The sequence below is a fragment of the Onychostoma macrolepis genome, chromosome 14 (assembly GCF_012432095.1).
Source record: "Onychostoma macrolepis isolate SWU-2019 chromosome 14, ASM1243209v1, whole genome shotgun sequence".
Classification (NCBI taxonomy): Eukaryota; Metazoa; Chordata; class Actinopteri; order Cypriniformes; family Cyprinidae; genus Onychostoma; species Onychostoma macrolepis.
The window spans coordinates 8,786,037-8,798,441 of record NC_081168.1 but is presented as its reverse complement, the minus strand read 5'-3'; the positions used below and the strand labels follow the sequence as shown (position 1 = coordinate 8,798,441).

The window sequence follows — 12,405 nt, the reverse complement described above, 5'->3', positions numbered from 1 at the left end:
TGAGAAAGAGAGAATTGGAGCACACTGAGTCAGAGAGTCAACTTCTGCATCATTACTCAGTGGTCTGCTGTTAATTAACCTACAAGACATTCATTACCAGATGGCAGCAACAGTAACTAAAAATATCCTAAACATGCACCAATGCTGACTACTGCTCTGGATCTGCCATATTCAGGAGTCAGCAGAAAACAGCAGCGAAAAACAAATCAATGCTTAATCGGTTCAGTGCAAAGCTACATAGCATTTATCTATTAAAGATGAACATGCTCAGGGAGTGTGAATTATCAGTACGGAAAAAAGAGGAGCTATGCAGATGAAGACCCAAACAGGCTTTTCTGCTGCATTGCAGGGATGGAGATGGTACAGGTCAAAAAAAAAAAAAGGAGCAGAATCAGGTCTAGTCTTGGTTTCACTATGTCAACACCTCCCTCCCCATCCCACAGCTGCTCTCTCTGTGTTTACATTGGGCTGTCTCTGACCACGTGAACTATCAACCAAACAACCTTTAGACCATGCTTTACATCACAGAAGATAAAAATATGATAAAATGGCAGAAAGAAAATCCATGTAAGGGAGATGAACGCTGAGGCACAGGGTCATTCCATGCAGTGTTCCAATATTTTAAACAGTAGAGCAAATAACACCAAAGTCATGGGTTTTATTCCCAGGGGCTTTTTCCTTGTTTGCATAACATATCACCTATATCATATACTATGACTTTGGATTCAGTGAATCAACCATTTAGTGAATTATATATTTTATACTGAACTGCAGAAACTATAAGTTTGTGCAACTAAACAATTGTGAGCGGGGTTAAACACTTAATACCACTTAAATCCTTTAACTAAACAGGCAAAAATTAAACACGTCAACTCCCACGCATTCCTGGCAGAGGTGACGAGGCTGAACTATCTGCACACATTCTATAGTAATCACTCATGTGATTCCTAATTAACTCCATTATGTAAAAGAGAGTCACCCTGTTCTTTCAGTAGTCGGTCATACGGTCCACTCATGTCTATTCTTTAATCCTGCTCAGCTCTCTCAAATCTCTGTGTTCACATGAAACCTGGATAAGTGGAATTCCACAAATTTCTCAGCAGCTTTCTTAATGGCTACATGTGCATATTTATCCACCGACTTCTCATAACTGATTTAATTTCATTTCTTCAGAATGATATCTATGTCTACATCTCTTCGACTTTATGCTATGTTGCCCTAGTGATAGGTAAACATTTCCTTGGTGGTACGCACTAACCTGTTGTGAAGATGGGGCTGCAGCTCACAGCGTTGCATGTTCTGCTGGCACTCGCCGCGGAACGGGCACAGCACGGCCAGTTTGTCCAGCAGGTTGCGCACCAGCAGGCTGGAGGCACGGCATTGTTGTAGCAGAAGCCTCTGGCGGTCGACGGGGCAGAAGTCCTGGTCATGCAGGAAGTTGCTTAGGCAGTGGAAGCAGTACGTGTGGCCACATGGTGTGTCCATGGGCTGCAACAGAGGCTGGAGGCAGATGTGGCACACCAGCTCGTCATCCACCTCGTCCTGATATTCAAACAGGTGACTGTCCCGACCATCATGACACTGTCCACATTCCTTACACACCCGCGCCCACGTTACGCCACCCGCCGGTGGAGATGCCTTGGGCTCCGTCATGGCCTGAAGAAGTTAAGCTGGATGTCCGCAGGGCTGGAGAGCTTATGCCGCTTTCTCAGCTTGCAAACTCTACATCAGCTTCATCAGATGAGAAGCAATCAAATATTTCCAATCCAGAAAGAGAGCAAACTGCTAGCTGCTTCATCTACACCCAAGTTTCTGTTGGAAAAGAGAACAAAGAAAACTGAAGCTCACGTCAAGCATTCTTTTTTTGGCTCATGCCTGCTGGACAGGAAATGACATGGATCCACTTAACCACAACAATATGGGAAGAGGGCTGCAGCTGTATCCTTTCCATGAGTTTCCTCCCACAAAAGCAATCTGAGTTTGGCTAACTATCACTGTTAAAGTCATTAAATGGGTTAAGCTCTGTGAAATGACAGGAGGGCAGCAGTCAAAACTCACCTACTAGGGTGAACAAAGTAGCTGCCCAGAAAAAAAGAACTCAAGAATTCAGAATGAATAGTGTAGAAATTACAAGCTTGTTGTTAATGATTTCATGCCCGATCAGTAATGGGCCACTTCCCTCTGTGAGCCACATAATCTCTGCTAAATCCATCTACAGTGAAACCTTGTGTATCATAACCTTAAATATACTACATTCAAGATGTCATGTGGTCCGACTCCCTGAAAACTTAATTGAATTAATAATTCAATAATATTATTATGAAGTAATAACAACAAAAAATAAATTTAACCTTGAATTAGGGATGTAACAAGGAACCGCGAGCCGGTTGACAATCGATTAAAATGTGTGAAGATTCAAATCGTTTGAGATGCTAAACAAACCGCGATACAACTGGGGTAACTGCTCATGCTGTATGTATGCTGCATCATTGTTTAGATCATGATTAAAATGCAGTGGTTGCCTCTAATTTTAAATGGAAAGAGCACAGACAAAGCCTTAGTTTGTTCATATGAAGAGATTTATTTTATTTGTGTAACTTATTTATTTGATTTGGGGTTTGTTTTAAAATTTTAATTTAGTTTTTTTATATTTCAATTTCACAAAGAAACGTGCAGCACTAGCCTTATAAAAGGACACCTTTTCAATTCCTGTATAATTTGTCTTGAATCTCATCTTGTTAAAAAAACATGAGAAATCAAAATCGTGAATCGAATCAAATCGTGAGTTGAGTGAATCATTACATCCTTACCTTGAATAATATATTTAACTTGAAAAAACAAAAGATTAAAATGTGTAGTCACATGTATTCAAAGTGCAAGTAAAAGCTAAATTTATTGAAAAAAATCTTGAAAAACCAACATCAATTTAGTGCATGTTTTTTAAATTAGATTCTTCTTTTTATTTATTGTGGGTATTCATATGTCAGTGACCCTCATAATAACACTATAAAAAATTCTCGTTTAGAATACCATAAATACATAATGACAACACTACACCAAAACTACCACTGATTCAATTCAAACAGTTAATAACACAATGCAATGAAACAATTACCAACGACACTTCAATGGATGAGCAAAACAAACACAGTGTCCGCCATGAATGTGAGGTAATAAATCTCAATCATTATTCCAACCCACCTCAGATGCTGGCAGTGCAGTCAGACTCCCAGCAGCCACTGCATGAAAACAAGAAACTCAAGCCCAACAGCTGCGCTGGCCGCCTGCAGCCTGACTGAAACCAGAGCCCGTCATCTCAACTAGGGACACAGTGTGTTTGTGCGTGTGAGTGTGTGTATGCAAGGACATGCAGTTAAAGGGGACCTCAACAGACTGGAGGGAAGCGTTCAGAGTCCGGCTGTGTCGACCCAGGAGGAGGGGTTGAGAGCGTGTGTGTGTGACGGAGGATGAGGGGGAGTGTAGACTGCTGATGTGGTACTAGTGCAGGCAGAGCATTCTAAGAATCAAGCTCAACCTCTGGCCAATTACACAGTGAGTTATGCGTGTGTGTGTGTGTGTTGTTGTCTGAGGTCAAGCAGGACATATTTCTCTTACTCACTGACCTCCTTCATATGCTGGACATAACCTAGCAAGCGTAATAATTAACACAAAATCAGTGATTCACAACCCTCCAAAAAATTATTTGCACTGCATTTTAAATCAGTGGCAAGTCAAGTAGAATTAATTTATAACTGTAAGGTGGTGGTGGTGGGGGGATTGGTCTAACAGATAATACATATTAGGGGTTTTCAAACTTTTAGATGCAACAGACCCCCAATATTATTGAATATGATTAAGGAACTCTCATCCTCACATCTATGTATAAAGACCCAATTTATAATGTTAAAATTTTATATTATACATGTGTACAATTTTATTTGCCAAATATTTAATGTTCTATTACACTTTTTTCAATCTATAGTACTCTAATGTTAAAAATATAATTAGTTTTTCAGGATTTATTTTGTTTAATATTATTTTTGTTATTTATATTTTCAACATTGTTTTATGTAAACTTTTCCACAGACTCTCTCTTGTGGACCCTGGGGGTCCCCGTAGCCAGATTTGAAAACCCCTGATACACACACACACACATATATATATATATATATATAAAGAGTTCAGATGCAAGTACCGTCTGAAAGTTTCTTCTAAAATTAGCATTTTTCTTAGGATCCTCTGTTTATGTTCAGCTATTTCACTTTAATGGCAATGAAAATAACCTATTCATTGCCATTAAAGTGAAATTACCGAACCTACACATAGGAGCCTGAGAAAAATGCTCATTTTAGAAGAACATTTCAAATGGCACTAAGAAGCTTTTGCATCTGAACTCTTCATATCTATCTATCTATCTATCTATGAGTAAATATTGATATATAATTCTACTATTTTAACAATAACATTATCTTTCCCATCATCTAACACTCACTTAAAGTTAAGCTTTAAAAACACTATTGAACAAAATAATTTAGTAACACTGCTAAATGTCATTTTTTGCTAATACCAAAATATCCTATTTTCATACTGTACATTATCACGCTCTGATGCATAAATTCACTTACAGTATTTAAAATACCTGATGTTAGGTTTAATTACTGTTTTAGAGACAAAACAGTACAGAATGTTAATATCGGCCATAACATGAAAATAACCTACCAGAATTGTAATATTGGTGCAGCCCATGCAAGTTTAATATTACACACTGTAGAAAAAACGAATTGATGACTTCAATTCCAGGGCGCAACTGTGGTGCACTGAATGATACCAACTGAATATATAATATAAAACAATATTCTCATCATAAGATATGATTTGAGACCCTTCAATGAAAGTAAATATGCACAGTAAATAGTTAAAGTGCTTTACTAAACACCACCAACTAAGAGCAGCCTTGATAAACATTCTAAAACACCAAAACGTAGGGCTCAGTGATGTGTTTTGCTAGAATTACTTCCCCACTTGTCCACTATGACCCTGGCTAAGATAGATGGACTCACCCCACAGCCTCTTGGGAGTATCTTACACACTGGAGACAAGCAGCTTGTCAATCTCTCCTGTCCCGTAATGATGTAGAGTTTGTGAACCTCTCAAGGTTGAACTCCACTACAAAACCTAACAAATCTAAATCCACATACCTCCCTGAGTACACAATGTGTCATTTACCTGTTTGTGTGCTAAACAGTCACTGAACATTGACTGTTTCAAAGTCCATATATAGTGTTTCCAGATGTTAGGATTATCAGGGTGCTGATGTCATAAATTAGCACTATTCCTGTCCTGTCCACCGCCTACAGAACAAATGGTAAATCAAAGAAAACGTGAACACCCAGTCTGAAACGCTCTCACCTACACAAGCAGGGGCCATGAATCATTCCCTCAGACACACCCTTATAGAATGAATACACGAGCAATGGCACAGCCCCGACAGAATGACTAAGTTTGGAAAACATGAAAATATACTTCTGTATAGTCACCTGGGTTTTTCTTTACTACCCTCCAAGTCAACAGAAACAAGCAAGAAGGCCGATTAAACATTGTCTGCTCTAACCATTAATACTTGCACTGCCTCCAATCAACATTTCAGGCCTTAAAGAGACAGTTCACCCAAAAATAAATACAGTTTCATCATTTACTGTGGAACACAAAAGGAATAAGACGACATAATGACAGCTTCAGTCACCATTCACTTTCATCTCATCAGTACGCTGTCAACATCTTGTTTTGTGTTCCACGGAAGAAGAAAGTAATACTATACACTCTCAGAAATAAAGGTACAAAAGCTGTCACTGGGGCAGTAAGTTTTCAAAAGGTACATGTTTGTACCTAAAAGGTCCATTTTGGTACCTTAAAGATACATAGTACTTAAAGTGAACATATTTGAAGTTAATAGGTACAAAAGTGTACCTTTTGAAAAGGTACCGCCCCAGTGACAGCTTTTGTACCTTTACTTCTGAGAGTGTACAAGACAGAAATAACACTAGAAGTAAATAACCACAGAATTGTAATTTTCTGACTGAATGATTCATTTAATGTTAGAACAAGTTTGAACAACACACTTTCTCTTCTATGGGAATAAACAAGCCATCTAAATAATACACACCACAAGCAAACAACCAGAAGAATGGGACACAAAAAGTATGAATCATATTTGTTTACTTTTGGAGGTCTGTTGCAGTTGTTTATTCTGAAAGGAGACTCCACCTTCTCTAGGGGGGGGTAACTTTAACCTTTTCATGGAGTCTCAGACTAATATTAACAGCATACTTTAAAAACATACAACATTTTTTACTTACTAATACCAAATATCATCACATAGGCCTATAAATTATTTGACTTTTCTAACCTTTTTAAATCGGTCTGACCTACACGTTGCAGGTAGATGTGACACACGAGAAAGAAGAAGCCATAAATCATTCATCAATCACTCTGATGGTAACCTGGACAACCGAGTGCCCTTGAATTGCATGTTGGTCAAAGCAGAAATACAAATAACGCATGTGTTTCTTTGTTTAACTCAGCTTTATCTTTATATTCACAACGTGCCCAACCTGATAAAAACACCTACAATGTGTTCGAGGTGACCTATGAAAGAAGCGGTGTAATGTTCGCTTTACCGTCCTTTTAACCTTCATTTATTCACATTCAATGACAATAAGGCAACCACGGTAGTTTACAGAAGAAGTTAAAGCAAATATTGTTAGATTGGTGTCATATGTAAGAAAATAGACGCGCTGGATATTTCGCGCTCAAGACCGAAACTAGTCTTACCTGTGAGGATTTTCCGGAAGTAATAAAACAAAGACGTGGTCGAAATATAAAACATAAACCGTCTTCACTTCGTCTCATCTCCAAAATATGAGCATCTCATCATTTCCTTTCCCGTGTTTTAATAACTGGGCAACACGGCAGGTATTAATAAACCGTAGGCGACGCGACCAGCATGAGTTTCAGGCAAACAAGTCGGATCTGACGCTTTCAACAGGAAGTTTGCGCAGGTAGAGAACAAATTCACCTTTGGACTCAGCGCGCGGCGTGCAGGTGCAAAGATGTGTAACGCGGGGAAAATACTGCATTTGTGAAATATACGTTTTTTTAAAAAGGTTTTTTAATTAATTAATTTTTTTTTTTTTATAAAGTGTATACAATGCACAGTAAGTTATTGCCCCTGCAGTGCTGGGCTTGTCACACTGTATGGGGTAAGTTGCCACAGAAACAGTATCTAAACGTTAAAATATTTATGAAATACAAAGAAAATCATGAAACGGGAAAAGGAAAATGGAAAACAAAATTATCAAAACATTGTTTTGGCCAAAAATTTAAGATACAGTGTTGAGACAGTGTGTGTCTGCCTACCAATCAATATACAATACAGAAACAATAGACCTAAACATACTAAATAGGCTATAAAACGCACAACTGACCCAATAAGATTGTGACTTTACATTTATATCAAACACCCTCATCCTGAGAACACAGTTCAGTTAAAAACTTTCTTCATTTTGACACTTGTTTGAATGTTTTCCTGTTAGTTTTATTATGCTCACCTGTTTTCTAAACTGTTAGAACAAAAATGATACTGACATTTTTATTTTAAGTTTAAAATGTAATTTCCTAATGTTACTCTAATTCTAAAAAGTGTGTGACAACTAGACCTACCCCCAGTCTCCCATGCACAAAATCTTAATGGATTTATTTATGTGGCTTTGGTTAATCTGCAAGGCCATCTTATTTGTCTTCTGTATGACTGTAGCTATGAATATTGTGCATTCTCCACATGTTTTGACAATAGTTTGAATTCAGACAACACTTCATTTCAGACATCATTCGTTTTAGTATAATGCACTTGTCCAATTGTTAAGTGTCCTCGTTCAAACAGTTCATGTGTACAATTGTTTTATGGATGCATAATTAACAAATTAATTGCAAGGACCTTTGCTATATTCTCTGAGCGGTTTTCATCAACCGACAACCCAGCAGGAGTATATCTCAAATTAAACTTTTGATAATAACTATAATTTTAAGAGAATAACTCTTACGTGTCAATTATTCTCTCCTACTAGAAATCAGGGTGAGTGCAAAAAAGTCTTCCTAAATTATGTCCAATAAAGTAATAATTCTTTGTTTGTGATCCTGCCAGTTAAAAGGTCTTTGACACTTGAACAGCGTCGGCTTCTACCCCCTGCAGGATGCAAGGGAAGTCTCCCCTCATAAAACCTCTGCGCTGAGGCTTGTTCCCTCTGTGATTTATACTCCTTTAAGTCCAGCGCAGACAAAGACTATTGCTGATCGAACCAATCACTGTTCTTTGTTACATAATGTTGTTCATTCCTCAAAAAACTGTAGTGTCCATTAGAAATTACAGTCATTAGAAAAGTATCAAGGTCAAACCTACAGGCATTATGACAAACAAACGCTGGTTTTGCAGTGAATCATATAAATGTTTTTTATATGTGTAATTGGTACAAAATGTTGTTGTGTGAGCTTGTACAGTTGTTCAGCAACAATACACAGAGTGATGTACAAACATCATGTAAGTTAAATTGATTTATCAAAAGCAAGCTAAAAAAAATTGTTTTCTTTTGCAGAGATCAGCTGTGCGAGTGCCACATTTGTGCAGCTGTCCCCAGATGTTTACACTCACGATGGATGACTTGCAGTGAAAGCTTGTCATTGCGGCTGTGGTAAGTTATGTAACTTGTAGAAGAAATAATATTTTTTAAAATCCTTCAGTCTTTATTTTATCTATAAACTGATTGGCATTTATAACCATAGTTGGATCTGATAATGGTACAATACAATTCATCAAATGTGAATACAACAGAAATGAATTTTCCTGCATTAGTATAGCCACTGTATTCTAAAACATTCCAATTGTGACCCTGGCTGTTGACGGGAACGTCTGTGTGTATGAAGACACAGCCAACGTGAAAGGAAACGAAAAACAACAATGGCAACAATGAGTAACAGACTGACCCTTTTGCTGAATCAGTCCTATTGGCTCCTCTGTTTGAGCACAACTCCTACAAATAAGAATGAACCTGTTTGTCTTTCCTGGGATCGGTAAACATCCTCAACACAAACAGCAGTGTGAGAGAAGAAAGTCACACCACCAGGGCAGCTGCACTCTCACTGTATGTGTCTTTTGATGTCTGTAGGAGGGAACTGATAATGAAGGCTCTTACGTCTTAATTCTTTTAATTGTCCTTGTCGTTGGGCCATGAACAGGAATTAGACTCAATGCTTAAGACTGAACTCTTAATGTAAAGATTTTATTTTATTTTGTTTATACCTTTTCCAAACTTCTTGTCATGGTCAAACGGTCAATCCACCACAGATTTGATTTGATTCATCCATTCATTCATTTTCCAATCCACTTGTCCTGGATGAATGGCCAGTCCATTACAGATTATTTTATTTCATTTCATTTCATTTCATTTCCAGACTGCTAGTCCTGGATAGATGACCAGTCCTTTTATTTATTTTATTTATTTATTTCATTTTATCCATTCATTTCCAGACTTGTCCTGGATGGATAACCAGTCCATTTATTATTCGTTATTTTATTTTATCTTCTATTCAATTCTTGTCACGATTCACTAGGGAAGCCAGGAATGAGGAAACGAGGAGCTCTTCGATAACACAGTCTTTGTTAATCCAAACACTCAGGGACCGTAGGAAACACAGGAACACATGGGAAGACGTTCAGAACAGACAAACACTAACTGAATGGACTGGGGCTTTTAAACACAGGATAATGAGGGATGAAAGGAGACACACCTGGAATCAAATCAACAATCAACAGGAGACAGAAACTGGGTCACAGTGAACACATGGGGAGCAAAACACAACACAGACAGGTCCATAACCCTGACAATTCTATTCTATTCTATTCATTGGTTGTCCTCAACTGATGGCCAGTCCATAGCTGGATTTATTTTATTTTAAAACTTTTTTAGTAATACAAAGCATGTTTTTCTTATAGTTTTACGTGTGTGGATTGCAAGAGTGCATTGTCATCGAAAGAGAAAAGTCTTTGCTAGATTATTTAATTATCACTGATGTAATTTGTGTATGACCTCTTTCCTGTCACTATATAATGAGTCCAAGCCAATCTACATAATTACCTATACACATGTGTACTCACAGATATATATCCACTGTAACATCCTGCATCCTTCTCTTAACATGCACACTTACAGACCTGGTGCAGGTGCAGAGAATATTACAGCTCTGTTGCTAGGAGGACCAATGAAAGCACATTAACTCCACAGGCAGTTCCCCACATCTTATTCAATACAGACCCCCCTCCTCCCTCGACCAGACAGCCAGGCATCTGTTTCAGGCTGCAGCTTGCACCCCCAGACTTCAGGCTCTGTCTGGCATCCACATGCAGGCCCTAAATCAGTGCCTAGGGAGCACACAGACACAGCCCACCCCCGCTACGTTTGACATTCGAGTGTCACTTTAACAATCTTCAGCCATCAAATTGCGCAAATGTATTTAAAATCTTCATTTCAGTGTGCTATTTTGGTGAAGCATGTTCTTACTTTGCCCTTAAGTTCTGAGAAAGTTGATTTTGCTAAAAAGGAAGTTAGATTATTTCCATTAGGTAAATGGAACCATGATCTCCATTGTTTTAAGTCATAAATAATGCTCTCTACTCATCCATAACATATCTAATATAAATTTAAAGTACTTTGCTCAGTGAGGCAAGTGTGCTGTGTTAACTTTTCACTCCACTTCACTCCAAAGCGAAATGGCTAATTGCCCATCTGCCATTCCTCTTGTAGCTATCTGGCTCTCCTTGCAGACATCACCTCTGGGGCTGTGTTTGCTTGTTTGTACCTGTCATGTGGGCTTGCTTGTCCACCCAGCATGCCACTTGGTAACATCTTATCAGTTTCTTAAAGATCAAAGACCCATGGTGATCTTTATCAGCCGATATACCTCCCCTCCTTCTTCACTCGGCCTCCATCAAAGTACCAAAACTCTGTATACCATGCCTTTAAGCACTTTAGCCTTTCCTCTTCTTATCAACAGAGAAGGGGTTTCATTCTTCACAGTCCAATAAGGCCTTGGAACAAGAGAAAGAGACCAGACTGACCTGTGTCTTCACAGTTACATAGAAGAGCCCATTAGGGTTAACAGGGGGGTTAATTCAACATTGTAAATCTGAGCACGTTATGTAAACTCTCAGTCACTCTGTGAAGTGATTCATGTAATTTATTGTTTATTATGCTATAAATTTGAAAATGTTGATCTTTCTCCTTAGCTGATTTTCATCCAATATTGTATAATTTTTCTACCATTAAAATTTCAGCTGAATAGAGCTCATACTTTTTCTTTTTTTCCCCCACCCAGTAGGTCCTCAAGTGTATTTCAAAGTCAGCCTGACTGAACATTTATGCATTTATGGATGTGCAGACAGCACAGACGGTCTAGGGATAAGTTACCAAAGTCACGACCTTGCCCTGACCTGGGTTAAGGAAGTGGTCATGCAGCTCTGGACAAAGCTGTGAAGGAGAGAGGCTGAGAGGCCAGGCGGTCGTGCCTGAACAATAGCTGCCGCACATTCAGCCTGGGAGTTACACAAAGGCCAGAGCTGCCCCCTTCACCCTAGTCACACCTCACCATAGAGCTGGCATTTCACACTCCTCTGTGAACAGCCATTCAATCAAACTACTGTTTAACTTGTTTTTTGGGGTCTTGCTTTTTAAAACTGCGACATCATCTGTGTTAAATCCTGGCGCATACTGCAGTGTGTTTTTGGAAAAATGGTTTCTTATAATGGATTTACAAGCCAACATTATGTGCTGTTGTTTTAATTATGATGAAAGTAGCCTTTGATTCAAATTTAAGTATCCAGATGTAGCCAAGAAAAGCCAATAACGTTAACCATTTATTAAAGACATTTTAGACTGTTTAATGTGAAGGTGTTAGATGAGTGTAGTTAATGGGTACACTAAGATTTATCTGACCAAAAATACAGTAAAAATAGCGAAATATTATTACAATTTAAAATAACTGTTTTCAATTTGAATATATTTTAAAGTGTAAATTATTCCTGCTAAATTTCAGCATTTATTACTCTAGTCTTCAGTGTCACATGATCCTTCAGAAATAATTCTAACATGCTGATTTGCTGCTCAAAAAACATTTCTTGTTATCATCAATGCAGAAAACAGTTGTGCTGCTTAATATTTTATTTTTATCATATTTGATATAATATAATATTTTTATACAAGTTTATATAAGTTTTTTTAATAGTACATTCAAAATAACACCATTTATTTTAAATCTAAATCTTTTGTAATTTTATAAAAACCTTTTTACATAATGACC

At 37.9% G+C, this 12,405-nt stretch overlaps 1 protein-coding gene and 1 long non-coding RNA gene across 4 annotated transcripts in view; one reads left to right on the top strand and one right to left on the bottom strand.

The window, feature by feature from the left end:
* Positions 1–12,405, bottom strand: part of lnx2b (ligand of numb-protein X 2b) — a 36,026-nt gene that overhangs the window by 14,226 nt on the left and 9,395 nt on the right. The window contains exons 1-2 of one of the 3 annotated variants that reach the window (XM_058797198.1): positions 6,832–6,995; positions 1,259–1,812 (exon numbers count right to left, since the gene is read on the bottom strand). In XM_058797198.1, the coding sequence (XP_058653181.1) occupies positions 1,259–1,653 (395 nt within the window). In that variant the 5' untranslated portion in view covers positions 1,654–1,812; positions 6,832–6,995. Of the gene's footprint in view, positions 1–1,258; positions 1,813–3,201; positions 3,389–6,831; positions 6,996–12,405 lie in introns of those variants that run through there. The other 2 variants (XM_058797199.1, XM_058797200.1) reach the window with 2 other exon arrangements.
* Positions 6,933–11,226, top strand: LOC131552955 (uncharacterized). The gene is made up of 3 exons (XR_009274086.1): positions 6,933–7,058; positions 8,649–8,744; positions 11,104–11,226. It is a non-coding gene; the product is annotated as an uncharacterized LOC131552955 (long non-coding RNA).